This window comes from Sinocyclocheilus anshuiensis, unplaced genomic scaffold (genome assembly GCF_001515605.1).
Source record: "Sinocyclocheilus anshuiensis isolate Anshui unplaced genomic scaffold, SAMN03320099.WGS_v1.1 scaffold893, whole genome shotgun sequence".
NCBI classification, from domain to species: domain Eukaryota; kingdom Metazoa; phylum Chordata; class Actinopteri; order Cypriniformes; family Cyprinidae; genus Sinocyclocheilus; species Sinocyclocheilus anshuiensis.
In genome coordinates, this window is record NW_015555766.1 from 384,573 (window position 1) to 404,274 (window position 19,702).

The 19,702-nt window shown below is 38.6% G+C and overlaps 2 protein-coding genes and 1 long non-coding RNA gene across 3 annotated transcripts in view; 1 reads left to right on the forward strand and 2 right to left on the reverse strand.

Annotated features, from left to right (window-relative positions):
- Positions 1-1,726, forward strand: part of LOC107674157 (uncharacterized) — a 12,109-nt gene extending 10,383 nt beyond the window's left edge. Inside the window, exons 3-4 of the mRNA XM_016468056.1 lie at positions 1,328-1,529; positions 1,609-1,726. Of these exons, the coding sequence (XP_016323542.1) occupies positions 1,328-1,529; positions 1,609-1,721 (315 nt within the window). The 3' untranslated portion in view covers positions 1,722-1,726. The remainder of the gene's footprint in view (positions 1-1,327; positions 1,530-1,608) is intronic.
- Positions 1,727-3,968: 2,242 nt separating this feature from the next.
- On the reverse strand, positions 3,969-14,638 carry LOC107674170 (ADP-ribosylation factor-like protein 6-interacting protein 1). The gene is made up of 6 exons (XM_016468070.1): positions 14,478-14,638; positions 13,466-13,599; positions 7,126-7,245; positions 6,366-6,483; positions 5,430-5,514; positions 3,969-4,766 (listed from the first exon to the last, which is right to left on the reverse strand). The coding sequence occupies exons 1-6, from the start codon at positions 14,511-14,513 to the stop codon at positions 4,648-4,650; spliced, it is 612 nt and encodes a 203-aa protein (XP_016323556.1). The 5' UTR covers positions 14,514-14,638; the 3' UTR covers positions 3,969-4,647.
- Positions 14,639-15,491: 853 nt separating this feature from the next.
- On the reverse strand, positions 15,492-16,926 carry LOC107674150 (uncharacterized). Its single transcript, XR_001632483.1, has 2 exons — positions 16,819-16,926; positions 15,492-16,733 (listed from the first exon to the last, which is right to left on the reverse strand). It is a non-coding gene; the product is annotated as an uncharacterized LOC107674150 (long non-coding RNA).
- Between the last annotated feature and the right edge of the window lie 2,776 nt (positions 16,927-19,702).

Sequence of the window (19,702 nt, forward strand, 5' to 3'; positions counted from 1 at the left end):
TTATTTATCATTACACTCATACTCAGTCTACACCTCAAATTTGCACATAATATACCTGTACATACAAAACTGTCTATTGTAATATACCTGCACAATTGTCAATTTATATATTTGTATTCCTTATTTACTTGTTCTATTTTTATTTTTATTTTTTATTATCTGTGTTTTTTGTTCTGTCACTGTCATTCTGTTACACTGTGGAAGCTTCTGTCACGAAAACAAATTCCTCGTATGTGTAAACATACCTGGCAATAAAGCTCATTCTGATTCTGATTCTGATGCACTGGCCTGTCTAGACAGATATTTTCTTGACAAGAAGTTAAAGTGGATCATAAAGTGTCAGTTGCTGTATTTACATCCAGAGATGATGAAATGGGTGGGTGAGGGAAGAGAGGATGACACTACAGAGGAAAGATGGAAGGGTGAAAGGGAGCATAGGTTTTTCTATGCGTTGCCATCTGCTTGTGATGTTAGAGCATTGTTGAGAGAGAACAAGAATGTATGGGAAACATACTACCGCCTACCTGACTCTTCCTGAGAGGTAAGGAAAAATACACTTACTTGAGATGATATTTTTTTGATATCTCTGAAATATTTGATTGTATTCTTCAAGACAATCTTTTATTGTACTATTGAATAAAATATTAGTTAAGCTGGTGGTTTGTGGTGGGCGTTCTGATGCAATATGGCTGCTGTAGCATCATCCAGGTGGATGCTGCACATTGATGGTGGTTGAGGAGATTCCCCCTTCCATGCAAAGCGCTTTGAGTATGAGTAAAGCGCTATATAAATGTAACAATTAATAATTAAAACAATCTTTTATTGTACTATTGAATAAAATATTAATTATCAAAGAAAGAAATATTAATAGCCATAATATGGTCTTTTGTAAATGTGGTGATACTGTGATGCTCAGGTACTGTGATTTCCTTCTCACATTGCTTCACCTGAACAGTTTCTGTTGCTGTATATGGTATCATTGTAATCCTTGACCATCAAAACATAGGGGTAGACATCACCTTTTCTGTGTTATCATGTTTGGTTCAGGAGATATGAAAATACATAATTTGGTTATGGCGGAAAGTAAAATGGTTGCCATGGCAACCATGAAGTGTTTTTGCCATGGCTCCATTTCTGAAAAAGTTCAGGGCCCTAACCTGTACAATTGTACCAGGTTTTATGCTTTTATGAAAAAGTGAACATATCACTTCAAATTTTGCACATATCACCTACTTAGTATGTGAAAGTGTTAAAATCATATAAAACCATATTGATAAACCACCTCAAAGTACCTAATTATTAGTAAGCATGTTATGTATGTGTACAGCATTACATCCTACACAGAGTGGGGGTACAGAACAGGACACAGAACCGTGAGGGGTTTGTGATGAAAGAGGTCACCAACCCCGCTGAGGCCACACTGCACCAGACCACATATCAAACAGCGCACTGCACCACTTCCAACAGATATCAAACAAATGAAGCAAGCGGACAGCCAGTCCCCTGGCACAGGCATAATATTATCACAGGTAATTTAGTTTGTGTTGCAGTATGCAAGTGACTCATAAATGAACATGCAAAGAGCAATTTTGCTATTTTGGGCTACAGGAGAGGAGAAGGCTGCAGCTGGGCCTTGGCAGGCCAGAAGACAGTCTGGGGAGAGCATTCTGTGTGCAGCTCGGTATTGCGAGATGCACAGTGACTCTTTTCATTTGTACTGAAGATGACACCAATAAACAGCTAATAAAATGTACTCAAAATGACACTTAATTGTGCTGATTAGAAGTCATCACTGCATATAGATCTTAAAAATTGTGTTCCGTGGAGAAAAAATGGTTTAAAATTTGAGGGTGCAGAATTATTTGTGACCCTGGACCACAAAACCAGTCTGTATATTTTTAGCAATAGCCAAAAAAACATTGTATGGGTCAAAATTATCGATTTTTCTTTTATGCCAAAAATCATTAGGATTTTAAGTATAGATCATGTCCCATGAAGATATTTTGTAAATTTCCTACCATAAATATATCAAAACGTAATTTTTGATTAGCAATATGCATTGCTAAGAACTTCATTTGGACAACTTTAAAGGCGATTTGCTCAATATTTTGATTTTTTTTGCACCCTCAGATTCCAGATATTCAAATAGTTGTATCTCGGCCAAATATTGTCCTATCCCAACAAACCGTACATCAATGGAAAGCTTATTTATTCTGCTTTCAGATGTATAAATCTCAATAAATAAAAAAATGACCCGTATGACTGGTTTTGTGGTCCAGGTTCACATTTGGTATAATTTGTGTGTGTGTGTTTCAGCTTTATCACCAAAAATTATTTTTAATAGATTTAGTTGAAAATAAAGATTTTGTAAACTAAATTAGTTTTGAAGAATCAGTTTATTGTTGTGGTGAACACAAACACAAAATAACAGTTAAAAGAATAAGGGGAGAAGACAAGCTTAAGACAAGCCAGTACAAACAAAGAAATTCAAGAAAGAGAGAAAATGAACATGTATATACAGCCCAGCAACAGGTGTTGGATTGGGAAGTGGCTAGAGCTAGAGGACAGTAATGAAGTCCACACAGCACTAGTACAGCAGTACGGGTCCAAGCCCCCCTACACAAACACTCCAGTTCTGTTTTTCCAGTGCAAATTTCAGAACAGTGCAGAAATGCATATTTCCAAGTCATCTGAGGATGAAACATTTCAAGACTTATGATGATGTCTTCTGTGCATCTAATTGGTTAAAGTAAATGTTCCATAGTTGTTTCACCGAATTAAAAATGAATCAAGCGCTCTTTATATTTTGCACAGACTTAACACATTTGCTATGACATGCAAATATACATGGATGCAAGACAGCTAAAATGAACGCAACATTTCAGTGTTGGAAAAAAAAAAATACTTCTGATGGAAAACAAATGTATAATTTGAAATGAAACCTAAAAACTAAAAAATACATATGAACCTCAAGAGATATCTGCATACATTTAAGCTGTTTACAAGATGTTACTTTTCACTATCGGCTCAGGCTTTACATTGGTCTGTTGAGATCTGACATAAGCAGGGGGAGATGACCATTTTTAACCCTGAAATGATCAGAATTCCACTTTTTACTTGAGCCTAATCTTTTACTCATTCTTCTTCTCCTTCTGTTTGAGAAGTTTGTTGATCTCCCTCTTCACCATGCCAGCATATTTGGTGATGATGCCATGCTGGCTGAGGCCAGGCAAAAGCAGAAGGAAACTCACTGTGGATACAGAAAATGACAGTAAACGAGTGGACAATCACTAATACAACAGCCCTGTGAAGGTATAACCCCCGCCACAGACACTGAATAATGACACCATTCATTTTTTACAATTCTAAATTACCATCCCCCATGAGGTGACTCATTCCATGCATCATCAAATTATTCTTATTAGGCTACTGAGATGATTGGAGTCTTCATATTTTTCAATTTTTTTATGCCAAAAATCATTAGGATATTAAGTAAAGATCATGTTCCATGAAGATATTTTGCACATTTCTTACCATAAATATATAAAAACTTTATTTTTGATTAGCAATATGCATTGCTAAGAACTTCATTTGGACAACTTTAAAGGCGATTTGCTCAATATTTTGATTTTTTTTGCACCCTCAGATTCCAGATATTCAAATAGTTGTATCTCGGCCAAATATTGTCCTATCCCAACAAACCGTACATCAATGGAAAGCTTATTTATTCTGCTTTCAGATGTATAAATCTCAATAAATAAAAAAATGACCCGTATGACTGGTTTTGTGGTCCAGGTTCACATTTGGTATAATTTGTGTGTGTGTGTTTCAGCTTTATCACCAAAAATTATTTTTAATAGATTTAGTTGAAAATAAAGATTTTGTAAACTAAATTAGTTTTGAAGAATCAGTTTATTGTTGTGGTGAACACAAACACAAAATAACAGTTAAAAGAATAAGGGGAGAAGACAAGCTTAAGACAAGCCAGTACAAACAAAGAAATTCAAGAAAGAGAGAAAATGAACATGTATATACAGCCCAGCAACAGGTGTTGGATTGGGAAGTGGCTAGAGCTAGAGGACAGTAATGAAGTCCACACAGCACTAGTACAGCAGTACGGGTCCAAGCCCCCCTACACAAACACTCCAGTTCTGTTTTTCCAGTGCAAATTTCAGAACAGTGCAGAAATGCATATTTCCAAGTCATCTGAGGATGAAACATTTCAAGACTTATGATGATGTCTTCTGTGCATCTAATTGGTTAAAGTAAATGTTCCATAGTTGTTTCACCGAATTAAAAATGAATCAAGCGCTCTTTATATTTTGCACAGACTTAACACATTTGCTATGACATGCAAATATACATGGATGCAAGACAGCTAAAATGAACGCAACATTTCAGTGTTGGAAAAAAAAAAATACTTCTGATGGAAAACAAATGTATAATTTGAAATGAAACCTAAAAACTAAAAAATACATATGAACCTCAAGAGATATCTGCATACATTTAAGCTGTTTACAAGATGTTACTTTTCACTATCGGCTCAGGCTTTACATTGGTCTGTTGAGATCTGACATAAGCAGGGGGAGATGACCATTTTTAACCCTGAAATGATCAGAATTCCACTTTTTACTTGAGCCTAATCTTTTACTCATTCTTCTTCTCCTTCTGTTTGAGAAGTTTGTTGATCTCCCTCTTCACCATGCCAGCATATTTGGTGATGATGCCATGCTGGCTGAGGCCAGGCAAAAGCAGAAGGAAACTCACTGTGGATACAGAAAATGACAGTAAACGAGTGGACAATCACTAATACAACAGCCCTGTGAAGGTATAACCCCCGCCACAGACACTGAATAATGACACCATTCATTTTTTACAATTCTAAATTACCATCCCCCATGAGGTGACTCATTCCATGCATCATCAAATTATTCTTATTAGGCTACTGAGATGATTGGAGTCTTCATATTTTTCAAAAGTATTAAGGATTTCATAATGGATGACATTTATATTGAATGAAAAATGACTTGGTGCATCAGAACATTTCACCTAATTGGTACAAAGAGATTTAAAAAACCTTGTGTGTAGGGAGGGTAAGTGGCAGCATATTTCTGGATTGAAACTGGCTTTCCTTGACCCAAATACAATGACCTCTTTGTTGCACAGCCTAGTCACTGTTTGCATGAGCTAAGCTTTGATAAAGAACAGTGACTTCTCTACAGTTTGCACACTGTGGCGTGTCATAGATTCATAGATCTTACAGCCTTTTTTCCTGCTAGTTTGTGATTTTAAAAATCGGAATGCATTTGTGATGTAAGAGGCAGGACATGAGCAGTTTATTGCTCTAATGTTATACAACAGCCTTTCAGCACAGGGGATTTCTTCATGCAGTTTGCTTAGCTTTTAGCCCATATAAATAGTGTATATACCGATCAGGTAGGTGAGGAAGAGGTTATGCACTTCTTGTCCGATCCAGGCCACAGCCACAAGACTGCTGATGACGGAGAGGAAATACTGTAGAGAAGTAAAACAAATGTGTTACAAGGAGTACACAGAGGAGGAGCCTATTTTCTACAGAAGTTACAACAATATACAAAAATGCTTTCATTTCCACAAACTATTTGGTGTGAACAACATCCGATCAATAAATGTACATTGATCACTGTCTTGGCAAGTCACTCTTAATGAACGAGTCATTCAGTCATTCATTAAGAAAGCAAGCGAGTGTCCTTAAGAATGGGTCATTAAACCACTGGCTCACTTGATTTGTTTAAAAATGTGAATTCATTAAGGGCAAGAAACAACAGTTCTGCTGTAGCTTTGTTCAGAACTACTTTTATTTGCGAAATTGAGCAAGACAGACAAATATTTGAGTCCAAAATGTAAAAATATGATCTTCTTGTTCATTGAACTGTTGTACAAAAGCATCACACTTGCAGCCAAGCAGATATTCTGGAAAAAACAGCACTCTTGCTCGAGTGATATGGCTAAACTAGCCTACATTATATGATATTAATATAAGACAAAAAAAAAACATGGGGCATTTTTTGCTCTCAAATCTTGAATTCCAGGGACATCTAACTGCATTCTAATAGGCTACATCATGCAACTTTTTCAGGATTTTGAACATCACTTTAAAATGTTCTCTTAGGGGCACAAGTGCTCCTTAATTATGCATAAGTAGAGCTGTGAACTAGGGCTAGGCTCATGTTTGTTTGTTCTTACTGCTGAGCAACAGTAATAAAGCCAGCCTAGTGGTGTGAAATGATAGCTTGCTTTGAGTGTGAAATGCTTATGAGTCACTAGTGAATTCTAAGACATAAAACAAAAAAGGTGCTGTTCAACAAGTCATCAAATGAGCGTACCATTTTGGGCTTTTCTTCCTTCAGGGCAAACAGACGTTTCCACCAGCCGAGCACACGGCGCTGAGTCTTCACAAGGTTCCCACAGATCTCATGGAAACGCTGCTGCTGTTCTGTGGTCCTGTGCAGGAACAAAATAGTGCTCAGAAAACATACACGATAAACAATGTCTTTATGGGTAACACCAACACATCATAAATGTTCGCTCATAAATGAACAGGGAATCGGTTTCCATTTCTGCTTAGCCACTGCATTTTATTTCTGGGCATAAAACATGACCATATTGAAGGCTTAAAGCTTAGAGCCACAGGAAGCTGCCAGATACTAAAATAAACGCCTGGGGTCTGATCTTGACTTGCTCTGCAGAATGTGATGTGCATAGCAAGACCTCTCACTGCAGAGTGGAGATCAGCACAGTGAAGATGTGCTGAGTCAAACCAACACTGTGTCTGACACAGGACACTCGGCAGCAACTGCAAACCTGTCACTCAAAGACACCAGAGACCCCGGCTCCTGAACTAGAGCAAGGAAAGATGCCTGGGGAGATGGACTAAAATGAAACCAGAAGAGGCAAGCACATACATGCTGTGCAAATACCGGTCTTCTCAGAGGATCTGAAGTGGTGCAGTTTAATCGATTGAGAGAAAAACACTTGTGTTCTGAAGAGAAACATGCTATTCGATTAACCTCGCTAGCAGATGAAGAGATTGTTACTTTAGAGCCTGTAGTCGAAAGCAGGACTTACTGTTGTCCCTTCACTCACCATTTGTTAGAACCAAAAACCCGGGGAGCAAGAGTCGGCACCAGGTAATCAGCCAGGCACAGGATCATGACAGCACAGGACAGACCAGTAAGCACAGAGGGGTCCAAGAAGTAGATTAGCCTACCAATGAAGAAAGAGGACATTAAACTCTTGCATTCACTTCATTTTTGGATGACGGTATGCAAATTATGTCACAACAAAAAGCACAGACTGACGCATGATTAGTTCATAGCACAGGATGTTTGCTGAAAGTAAAAGGAGGAAGAGGAAAAAAGGAATTCCTCCTTCTTTAAAAGACATCACTATTAAGAACTTGCCTTTTCTTTTATCATTTTTCTAAAGCTGAAGCATCTTAGTCTTTATGTACTTTCTTGGACTGTTGGTCTGTGTATTAGAACTGGATATTTTAAAGTGACTCTTTGTGCAGGTTACATAGCCAGTAAAAGGCAACAAGTGACAAGTCAAAGTGACAAGTATGAGTGAGTCATTGAATCATTAAGTGAACTGATTCATTCAAAAACATTCATTTAGCAACAAAATAAGTGACTGTCTTTATGAGCAACTCATTGAATATACTATATTGTAGGCAAAAACAGTCTGTGAAAAGAGTAATATGTTCAAATTCACTGTTTACATAAAACAGTAGGCGAAAAAAACAGGTGTTTAAAAACACAACCGTGTGTTGCTTGGAGACTAGGGGTGCAACAGTGCAACTTACTCACGGTTCGGTTTGTATCACGGTTTCGGTATGGTTCGGTATGTGCTATGTTTAGAGAAAAAACTATATTGTCAAATAAAAATAAAGAAAATAAGAACAAATAATCTAACTACAAGCAACAGCACAAATAAATAAACAGTGAAAAAGATACAAATAAAATAAACAGTGCTTTTCAGTTATTTTAGGTAGGTCAAACATAGTTTTTAGGTACAGAAATTGAATAAATCAAATGTAAAATAACATTGCATATTTGACTGTATAAATTAAAGATGAATCCTTATTAAAGTTACAAAAGTTATTCAATCAAGAGCAGTGAGAGATTTCCGTGTTGAGGCTGTTTGATTAACATTAAGAAAGTGCTGTCACTTTAAGAGAACGCACTGATCCAGTGCACTGATACTGTACGTTCAGCCGAATATGTCTGCTAGGATACTCACCAAGATGGGCAATTTGACAATTTTTGTGTGAATTTGTCCGTTCAAACACAATACTTAGAGAGCTTAATATTTGCGTGCGTTCTGAGATGTGGGTTCACGTGCTTCGGATGAGCGACCACACAGATCTTCTCACTGCGCGAGTGAGTTCACGTCTGCTGGCTCTTTAATATTTAAACTGGCAAGGCTTAAATGAGTTTAGTTTAAACACAGAAAGCAACGTGTGCTGTTCAGGTCTCACCTGCGCACATGTGCTATCAACACCCGGGTGATGACGGCATAACTGACTGGTCATATTCCAGCAGCACTCGCATTGAACAAAGTATACAATGAGTGACTCGTTTATCCAAGGTGTTTTTTTTTTTTTTTTTTTTTATAAAAGAATTCTAAAATAATTGTACTAACCCCAAACTTTTGAACAGTAGTGTATATAAAGAACTCTATAATATGATCATAACTATACATGTGGACTTAGATACTAGCAGCCTCTAACAAACCATATTACAGATGCATTGTCAGATTTAAGTTGAACAGCGGTCCTAGTGTATGCCGAACCGTGTGTGGAGAACCGTACGGTTTGATTTTTTATCGAGAACCGTTGCACCCCTATTGGAGACACAACTGTTAATTTTGGCTGTGGCTTTATTTGGCAGAGCAAAAATTGACAACATAACTGGCAACATTATTCTAAATTTAAAAATTGTATTCTATTTTTCTAAAATGTAAATTACTGTGACTGTAGTATAAAAGCAATAATTACACTGGCATTGGTGACATCATTGTGAATATCAGATGAGAATATCAAATCAGATTACAACATCATAATAGATTTTTAGAAAGAGCATATATGTATAATGTACAACCTATATAATCTGAGGCACAAGAAAGCAAGTGTTGATGGTAAAAACCACTAAATACTTCAAGGACTTCAGCTTTCAGTGTTTAAAGGATTATTTCACTTCCAGAATAAAAATTTCCTGATAATTTACTCACCCCTATGTCATCCAAGATGTTCATGTCTTTGTCTTCAGTCACAAGGAATTAAGGTTTTTGAGGAAAACATTCCAGGATTTTTCTCCATATAATGGACTTCAATGGGGACCAATGGGTTGAAGGTCCAAACTGCAGTTTCAATGCAGCTTCAAGGGGCTCTACACGATCCCAACACAAACAAATAAAAATGTATAAACTTTAACCACAAATGTTCGTCTTGCACTAGCTCGACTTCACGCATTATGTAATCACGTTGGAAAGGTCACGCGCGGTAAGCTCTTCATCATACTCTGGTTCAAAAAGGTAGTGTATGGCAAAAATCTCAATCTCATTTTCTCCTCCAACTTAAAAATCGTCCGACATCATTTTAACTTTTTTTGTAAAGGGCATTTGACTTTCTTTGCACATTTGCTTTTCTATCGCCGATGGCTGATGGATATCATGATGTTGAACCAGCATCGTGATTCCCCCTTCCCCCGCAATTCGCCGCGTCTTTCCGTGTTCGGAAAGAAAATTACGTGTACTACGGAACCCCTAAAGGGAATAAATACGAGATGGGAGGGAAATATGTATTTCAATACTTTCTCTCGCAGTTTTATCATTGGGTAATTATAATGTACATAAATTGCAGGCATCAGGGAGCCGCTATTATGCCTGGCATTGAAACTGCTTTTGAATGCACGATCGCTTTTTAGTTTCACTTTCGAGATTCGCGATTAGGGTTGGGTATCGTTTGAATTCGATCAATTCCGATTCTGCTTATCGATTCCAATGTGATTAAATAATGATATCAAACATTTATCCTGTGTCTCTTTTTTTGCAAACCATTTATTGGAGCTGAATACCATGAACAAAAATCAACAGGCTACATAAAAACTGGACTCTTTAAGAGCTGTTTGTGTGCAAAATAGAACTGTATTTTCAAAAGGTGATTTATTCTATTTTAATCACTACCATACACATCATACACACAGTTTATATCTGAACTATAAACTTACATCCCAGTACTTCTGTGATTTGAATGTTTTGTAACAGAAATAATGATACTGTGTGGCTGAAAAGACTGTGAAGCTTTCATTCATGACAGACAGCTGCTCTCTTGAGGTCAATCGCAGCATGAACGCAAATTTAAATGTTCAAATCACACTGATGTGATCGTATGCTGCACGGACGAACCAAGTCATCACAACATTGATCGCACATGTCAAAGGTTGAGGAATGAAACCGATGAATCATTGTAATTTAGGAATAGAATCACGTTGGTGTTTGAATCGTGTTCGCGATCTTTAACGATCTATTAAATTAAAGTGCTTTGTCATGTTGGTGGTGACACCTCTCTTGCAAAATGTTTAGCTATCACAGATATTATACTTAGCTTTTTTTGGCTTCTGATCGCAAATGTTGCCAAACTTTGGAGCGCTTAGATTAGCGAGCAAGGTCCTGACAGATCGCTAGGTCCGGTCCTCACAGATGAAGAAGAAAAAAAAAAAGGGCATAGGAATCGATAGGCAGAATCGAAATTTTAATTTGACAACAAGTATCCGATTCCTGACCTTAAGTATCCGATTCTGGAATCGGAATCGATTTTCGATTCCCAACCCTATTCGCAATCGCATGTACTCTGTTTATACTATGGAGCGGCAGTACTTACCACACATTTTACAAGATTAGATGTTTGTCCTCAGTCATCTCTCCTAACTCTGTTTATGTGGTAAGTGAAATTTTAAGTACTGTAATGTAACAGGCAACCGTTAGCAAACGTTATTTGTTTTCCATGCCTTTCTAAATACGGATTCACGCTTCGGGCACACCCCCTAACACTCCTTCTGCCTACGTCACTCGTGACCTTTCCAACGTGATTACATAATGCGTGAAGTCGAGCTAGTGCAAGATATCGATACAGCGATACATCGTCATGAACTCCTGACGATGCGCGGATACTGCCGCATCACGTGACGTCGAGTGGTCATTTTAGCAACGTGAGCAGCAGTGCACTATTCAAAATGGATCGGAGGATTCTGCCACTGCAGACAAAAGTAAAATCAAGCGCTCTCAGAATACAACAAATGCTTTAATGCGTTTCATATGTCAGGATTTACGGCCATACTGCGTTGTCGAGAATAACGGCTTCAGACAATTGCTTCACAAGTGTGAGCCACGTTACACAATACCGACACGTCAGTTTTTAACAGAAATGGCAATTCCTTGTTTGTATGATGAAGTTAAACGAGACGTTCTGTTATCACTCTCTTCTGCAGAGAGAGTTTCCATTTCCTGCAATTTGTGGACTGCGCGAGCAACCCAGTCATATGTTACGATAACCTGCCACCACATAACGCCACAATGGGAACTTGTCTCGAACGTTCTGCAGACCAGAGCAATGTTTGACAATCACACAGGAGCAAACATGGCAGATTTGCTCAATGATGTGATGCACGAATGGGGAATAAAGGACAAAGATCAAGTGCTAGTGACTGATAATGCATCTAATATGTCAGTAGCTGCAGAAATAGCCAAATTAGTTCACGTGAGATGCTTTGTGCACTGTTTGAACCTGGCTGCTCAACGGGCTCTGAAGTTACCGACAGTTTCCCGTCTTCTCGGAAGAGTTCGGAACATCACAACATTTTTTAGGAAAAGTACAATCGCCTGCCATGTCCTGCACGAGAAGCAAAAGTTACTTGGCCTTTCTGAGCATAAGCTGATGACCGATGTCTGCACGAGATGGAACTGCGCACATGATATGTTGGAGCGATTCGTAGAACAACAGCCTGCAATCTGTGCTGCATTACTCTCAGCTGAGGTGCGGAAAAATTCCAAAGATCTGTGGACATTAACAGAAGCAGATATAACCTGTGCTGAAGATGTAATAAATGCACTGAAGCCACTTAAATTGGCAACGCACGTTATGTCGGATGAGAAAACCTCTACGGCTTCAATCATCGCACCTTTGCATGTTCAGTTAAGTCGCGGCACTCAGATTGAAAACACTGACTCGGCAGTGACGCAGGACATAAAGATCGCTGTGGCTGGAGATCTGGAGAAAAGATATGAGCGTGAAATGCCCTTTCTGAGCATAACCTCAGCGCTGGATCCACGCTTTAAAGCACTGCCCTTTTTGGAGGAGGAGAACAGACAGGATGTCTACACCAAAATGGCAATGGAGGCATCACAGACTTCACTTGAAAGGATACCTTAGACTGTCAGAAAACTAGTTAATGTTCATTATATCAGCTAGTTATATTATAATGCTAGTTATTGTCTTATTACTTGGTTTTATAGGTTCTTTTACACTGCATATATGTTTTTATCTATCTACACTGTAAAAATGTTTTGTTGAAGATCAACTGAAAATATTTAGTTTTTATTAATGTGGGCTACATGAGATCTGTAAAAGTTATTAATTACAATGTCATGTTATCATTATTTCAGAACCAGAATAATGAAGAAGAACAGAACAGAAAGCATGCTGAGACAGATCTGTTCCCACCCTGCAAGAGAAAGAAAGTGGTCGCTTGTGCTCTTGAGGACTTATTTGGGGATTCATTTTCCCCTCCCAAAACAAAACATCCACCTGTGTCACCATATAATCAGGCCTCTGATGAAGTCAGGAAATACAGAGATACAGAGGCATTACCTCTTACAGGAGATCCACTCATCTGGTGGAAGGAGCACCAGTCTGATTTCCCATTACTATCAAACTTGGCAAGCTGTACCCTCTGTATCCCTGGTACAAGTGTAGCAGCAGAGAGGGTGTTCTCCCTGCTGGAGATATCATTACAGCAAAGAGGAGTACTCTTAACCTGAGCATGTTGATCAGTCGTTGTTTCTGCTTAAAAATCTGAAGGTGTAATTGTGTAAAGTGATGTGTTTGTTGCACATTCCACCACTTGAGACCAAAATGTGAAGGTGTTTAAAAATGTGAAGTGTTTGAGAAAGTTAAGATTGTTACAGTTTTTTTTGTTGTTGATATTATGGAATATGTTTCAAGTTTTGTTCAGCCATTGAGCCTTGTTGACATGTTTCAGCACTTGGCATTATTCTTAAGTTATCGAGTCAGAGACTTAAAAAGATATCAGGAAATTTTTATTCTGGAAGTGAACTAATCCTTTAACCTTATCCAATTAATTAAAGTGAAAGATTAGGCCTTAAGTCAAGAAGTAGCTCTAATGCATGCTATGAACCGCAGACTCACATGAACAGGATTGTGGTGGCGCCCACTAATGCTGCTGGGTACCACGGCTTCTCCCAGCGCAGGACCTGATCTCCAGCCAGGATGACCTCTCCCCATCCTTGAAGCTGCTCTTCCAGCTGACTCGTCTCTTGAGCCTAGAGAAAAGGTTTTAGTCAGTAACAGTGTCTAAACAATGAGTTCTCTTACAACAGATGACATGGCTTTATCGGAAATTGTTGTACAATGGGAGTGTCATGAAAGTCATGGGATGGGCACGTCCAGCTGGAACGTCAGGAATGTTAAAATAGACACCAACGAGAATTATTAGCTTATCAGATATATATTTTAGTTGTTAACATATATGATGTATGAGAGGAGTACATAAATGGCTTTAAAGCCAGCGACTGTGCAATCCTGTGTTCAGACCAGCAGGCCAAGTTTAAAGGGTCAGCCCAGTCAATTCCTTTATCTGGGATATCATGTAAAAATATGGGTAGTTAGAAGTTTAAAGTGTATTTTAAAAGGCTAAAGCATAAACTTCAACCAGAATTCTTGGTGACTTTACAACCAATCTCTAAAAAAAATTACCACGGTATACCATGATATAAAGACTTTCGCCTAACTAGCTTATCTCCAGCAACGCTCATGCAATTTACAAATATTTATCAAAAGCAAATACTTATTACAAACTTCAATATATTAAATATATATCAAACAAATCCATTCGCCATAAAACCATTTAGTAAGACGCTAGATATAAGTTAGCTTAGAGTAATCCGTTTCGTTAGCACTGAATTAGCTTGCTAACATCTCATCACGCAGTTCATATATCGTGTCGTGTTTACGTTCTATTCGCTGCATTCACACGACCAACATTTAAAAATATAAAACAGATTAAGCCTTATGGTGCCGTCAAGTCTTTTTAATCGGTTTAAGATTGTGACAACAGTAGAAGTCTATTGCTAAAGCATATTGCTAAAGACGACAAACACAATAAGATATACATTTCGACAGCAGGCGAACTGCCACTTACCAACAGATTTGCACTTTTATTATCGCCCTCAGCCATGGGTTATTTTGGTGTATTTCAGAATTTGTGTTCCTCGGACAGCACGATGATATGAACGCGCCTCCACTGTACTGCCGCAGTCTTTCAACCGAACCGACCGTTATTTTCAGTATGTTTTTATCTGAAACTCGGAACACATGGACTCATGGGAAATGTAGTTCACTATCAAAATAAAATGGGAAAATGTTCACAAATATGGTACAGGGCCTAAAATGGTAAAGACATTTCCCCTAACAAATGATCAGTGAAATGTGCGTACACTTTGCTGAAATGCTTAACAGGGTTGAATGGCTGAACTTAAAAAAATGCATTAACTATAAACCATAAAACCTTGAGAAAAATAGAACAAGATTTATATTTCTTCAAACAATGCTAAAGAGAGGGTCCAGATTTGTAATGGTATACAATGATGTGAAAACAAATGGAGAAGACTGAAGGCAGCCTCAACATGGGATGGCGCTAAATGTTAGTTTTGGTAAATTAATACAGCTTATGGTTTTAAACCATAATAACATATAATACAGTTTTCACTACAATTGAATATTTCAACATACTATCAAAATAATGTTTCATTTTATTATGGCTGAGATCAAATCCAAGTCTCATTATCTGTTAAAGCAACAAGTAAAAACAACGTACATTTACTAATAATTGGATGCAAAATGTGTCATGCTCAAAAAACAATTAGGTTTTCAATATCAGGTTACTATTAACCCAAGGTTAAGCAACAACTTGTAATAGTTAACCAATTATGAAGGGGGGTCACGGCACTGCTTTTAATACTGGGTAATGAAGCCTTGTTCCTGAAAAAATGTAATTGCAGTACAGAAGGTAGACTGTGTGAATTGCTGTGACAAGCCTAAAGAGTGTCTAAACAATTTCACTCAAGTTAAAAATGAAATTTAAGTATGAACATGTCAAAAGTCTAAAAATCAGACAAACATGAACAAATATAGCAAACACTTTAAGAACACAGATTTAGAGTTTTATTTGACCAACAAAGTGGAGTAAAACCATTAAGAGACAACAATATTGTAACCATCACCACATCACTATTCCTTTACTTATTTCTCCCACTAAAAATGTAAAACTAGGTCAAGATCAGTAAAACGCAAGCTTTAATGGGGACATGTATCAGCGATGATACACTTCCACAGGCAAGTCAAAAAAAGGAGCAATCTAGACTAAATCCATAGCAAAGAAGGAAAGGGAGAAAGAATCTACAATACACAAACAATATCAGAGATGCATACTAAGAAAAAAAGCATTTAGAAACTGACCACATTGAGCCTGGGTCATACTCAACGATCAAATCAAAGAGACTGAGCACTTACCAACTCCAAGCACATCATTCATTGTGCCAAACATTCAGAAACACGTGACAGTGAATGTTCCCAAAGCCACTTTGCGATTTGCCTTTTAATTGTGAAATCCGTGCAGTACATTGGAGAAGGTGTAAAAAGTTCTTTTTGCAGCGTTTTCTATATATACTTGAAGGGAAAAGGTTTTTTTTGTGGTTAAGAACGAACTCTAAGGTCTGCCAAAGGCCTTCTGGTTCAAATGGAGTCCTTTGAGCCTTCTGGTCACATAGCCCTCCACACCCGCTCCAGCAGGAGACAACCCAGCCGCAAGTCGTGCCTGATCCCGAGCCATTCAAAAACAGAGGCCATAGGATCCCTCCAAGACCGGATCACCCTTTCCCCTCCACTCTCGCACAAATGCAGTCTAGAAACTCGCTAATTACCGCAGACCTTTGCTCTAAGAGTGGATAAACTCCTGCAAATTTTCCCTGTGGCAAATCCTATTAGTTTTGATAGTTGACAGACATTTATTTGTTGGTGTTGATACAGGGGTTGGTTGGGGGGGGTAGTTCAAGCCGCATGTGCTTTGTCCCCCCCCCCCACCTCCCCATCTTGGTGAGCTCCCCACACATCTCGGGGAGACAGATGCAGACCCATTTCATTGTGTTAGCTGGATCGCCGGGTGTAGCTGTGCTACGGGGATCCGGTGTGGGCCAGAGGGAGGCTCTCTACACCCCCCCCCCTTTCCTGCATGGTGCTCTGTGGCTCCATTGCCCCAGACCCAGTGGATTTTGGTGGATTTCTACCCTCGCTGGACCAAAGTGATCTACAAGGATCCCGTTCACACCCATGCTGTCCATCCCTCGTACAACTGTGCCAGGTTGTCCAAGTTTGTCGCCTCCTTGATGACATAATCCACCTTAAAGAGAGCAAGATGACAAATACAATACAATACAATACAAAAAGTAGTAGTAAGGCTGTATATGTAAAGGAGGAATGCTAACCTGCTCAGTGACGCTCATTCTCCTGTTAGGGTCCAGATCTCTCCCTTCCAGTTTGGCCTTCACCCTCTTCCACACACTAACAGCATAGGAATTCCTCTCTTGCACGGCTGAAGGAAAAACAGCTGATCAGTGATCTTAGCAAAGCTTAAAATCGATAATGCATTTCTTAAAAGGGTCATATGATGCGATTTCAATTTTTCCTTTCTTTTTGGTAGCCCGGGGTCATCACATGTGCTTGCCGCTCCTTCATTGGATCCGCCAGCTGCGCAGTTCTCAACCCCGCCGCCTCTGCTCACTCTAGCCCGGCCTCAGCTCACGCTAAGCCAGGGCTTCCCGTCTTATCGGTGAAGTGCTTAAAGTTAAGTGTGTAAACGGCCGTTAACAGAGGCCAGAGATGCTGAAGATGGACGCAAAGAGGAGAAAATACTGTAGCAGGCAGAGCAGCTCACTGTTCATGACACAAAATATTGGAAAAAAAAAATCCTAAATATTGAATTGGGGGTTCATATGAATATATCTCTGAGGAAAACTTGCTGTTTTCAGAAAAGTTTACATGGCATTTTCTTTTCATCTTGCATCTGTATAATGCATTTAAAGAGAGTTACTAAGCGCAGCGCTGCTTTGTTTAGTGGTAATCAAGCGCCACCTGCTGTCAGAGAGTGAATTTGCATTTTCAATCAACCCGTCTGCTATTTAAAGCACCATTTAAATTCTATCTTTGTTCTATAAATTCATTTGCACTGTTGCTTGTAATTTGTTCACTTGCTCTTATTTACTGACTCTTTATTTGTCTTTAATGTTTGAACATTATATTTCTTAGGGTAATAGTTTTTGCTGTGGTATTGAAATTGGAATGGAGTAAAAAAAAAAAAACAGTAAAATTTAATTGGTATCTAAAATGTGTCATATAAGCTCATTTATTAGAATAAAATATAACATGGTTCCTTCGGATGAGACGTTAAACCGAGGCCCTGACTCTCTGTGGCTCCCATGGCACTTCTCGTAAAGAGTAGGGGTGTAACCCCAGTGTCAATCAGCCAATTTTTGGCATTTTTTAATGAATCTGCATTAATTTTTGCATGCAAATTGTGTGATTGTGCTGCAAATTAGGCCGATTTATAGGCAGGCGCATCTGCAGGCAGCTAAGCGGTGTTGCAGATCACCGGAGAATCTCTCTCTGGCTGCGTGTGCAGCTTACACTCTGCAGCTGTTTTTGTTCACACACAGCTTCAGCTAATGATGACCGGGCAAAACAGACCGTTTCGAAAGCGTAATTATGTTTTACCCTACTAGAATTGATGCCGGAAAGTTATCATATTCATAAGTGCAACAAGTCATTTGCATGTGAAAGTAAAAACTATGCAGTTCAGACGAAACTTCTGGGCTGATTATAACGTGCACGTTAACTTTCCTCATGAAATGTGTGTGTAGGTCTGACAATAGCATCCACGATGTCATGGCTCGTGGCCAGTGCACTCTTAAGCAGTTATGAGCAGCAGGCTGTGTAATATGTGTGAACTCTTGGCCATTTGACTTATAGCAGTGTCCATTGTTTCCCATACATCGAGTTATTACTTCGTTGAATAAACTGATCACTGCACGTTTCAAAATTAAAATGCAGCACAGGTGTTTCTATATGAATGTATCTTTGAAAAGAACCGACCGTCTTCAGAAAAGCTTCGGTGTCATTTTCATTTTGTCTTTCCTGTAATGCCTGATAAAGTAGCGTTTGTGATGCATTTAAAGAGAGTTACTAAGCGCAGCGCTGCTTTGTTTAGTGGTAATCAAGCGCCACCTGCTGTCAGAGAGTGAATTTGCATTTTCAATCAACCCGTCTGCTATTTAAAGCACCATTTAAATTCTATCTTTGTTCTATAAATTCATTTGCACTGTTGCTTGTAATTTGTTCACTTGCTCTTATTTACTGACTCTTTATTTGTCTTTAATGTTTGAACATTATATTTCTTAGGGTAATAGTTTTTGCTGTGGTATTGAAATTGGAATGGAGTAAAAAAAAAAAAACAGTAAAATTTAATTGGTATCTAAAATGTGTCATATAAGCTCATTTATTAGAATAAAATATAACATGGTTCCTTCGGATGAGACGTTAAACCGAGGCCCTGACTCTCTGTGGCTCCCATGGCACTTCTCGTAAAGAGTAGGGGTGTAACCCCAGTGTCAATCAGCCAATTTTTGGCATTTTTTAATGAATCTGCATTAATTTTTGCATGCAAATTGTGTGATTGTGCTGCAAATTAGGCCGATTTATAGGCAGGCGCATCTGCAGGCAGCTAAGCGTTGTTGCAGATCACCGGAGAATCTCTCTCTGGCTGCGTGTGCAGCTTACACTCTGCAGCTGTTTTTGTTCACACACAGCTTCAGCTAATGATGACCGGGCAAAACAGACCGTTTCGAAAGCGTAATTATGTTTTACCCTACTAGAATTGATGCCGGAAAGTTATCATATTCATAAGTGCAACAAGTCATTTGCATGTGAAAGTAAAAACTATGCAGTTCAGACGAAACTTCTGGGCTGATTATAACGTGCACGTTAACTTTCCTCATGAAATGTGTGTGTAGGTCTGACAATAGCATCCACGATGTCATGGCTCGTGGCCAGTGCACTCTTAAGCAGTTATGAGCAGCAGGCTGTGTAATATGTGTGAACTCTTGGCCATTTGACTTATAGCAGTGTCCATTGTTTCCCATACATCGAGTTATTACTTCGTTGAATAAACTGATCACTGCACGTTTCAAAATTAAAATGCAGCACAGGTGTTTCTATATGAATGTATCTTTGAAAAGAACCGACCGTCTTCAGAAAAGCTTCGGTGTCATTTTCATTTTGTCTTTCCTGTAATGCCTGATAAAGTAGCGTTTGTGA

Coding starts and splice junctions, on each gene's coding strand:
- LOC107674170 (XM_016468070.1), bottom strand. CDS start 14,513: ATGGCTGAGGGCGATAATAAAAGTGCAAATCTGTTG. Junction 13,600..14,477: donor ATAAAAGTGCAAATCTGTTG/GTAAGTGGCAGT, acceptor CCTTTTCTCTAG/GCTCAAGAGACGAGTCAGCT. Junction 5,515..6,365: donor AGGAAGAAAAGCCCAAAATG/GTACGCTCATTT, acceptor ACTTCTCTACAG/TATTTCCTCTCCGTCATCAG.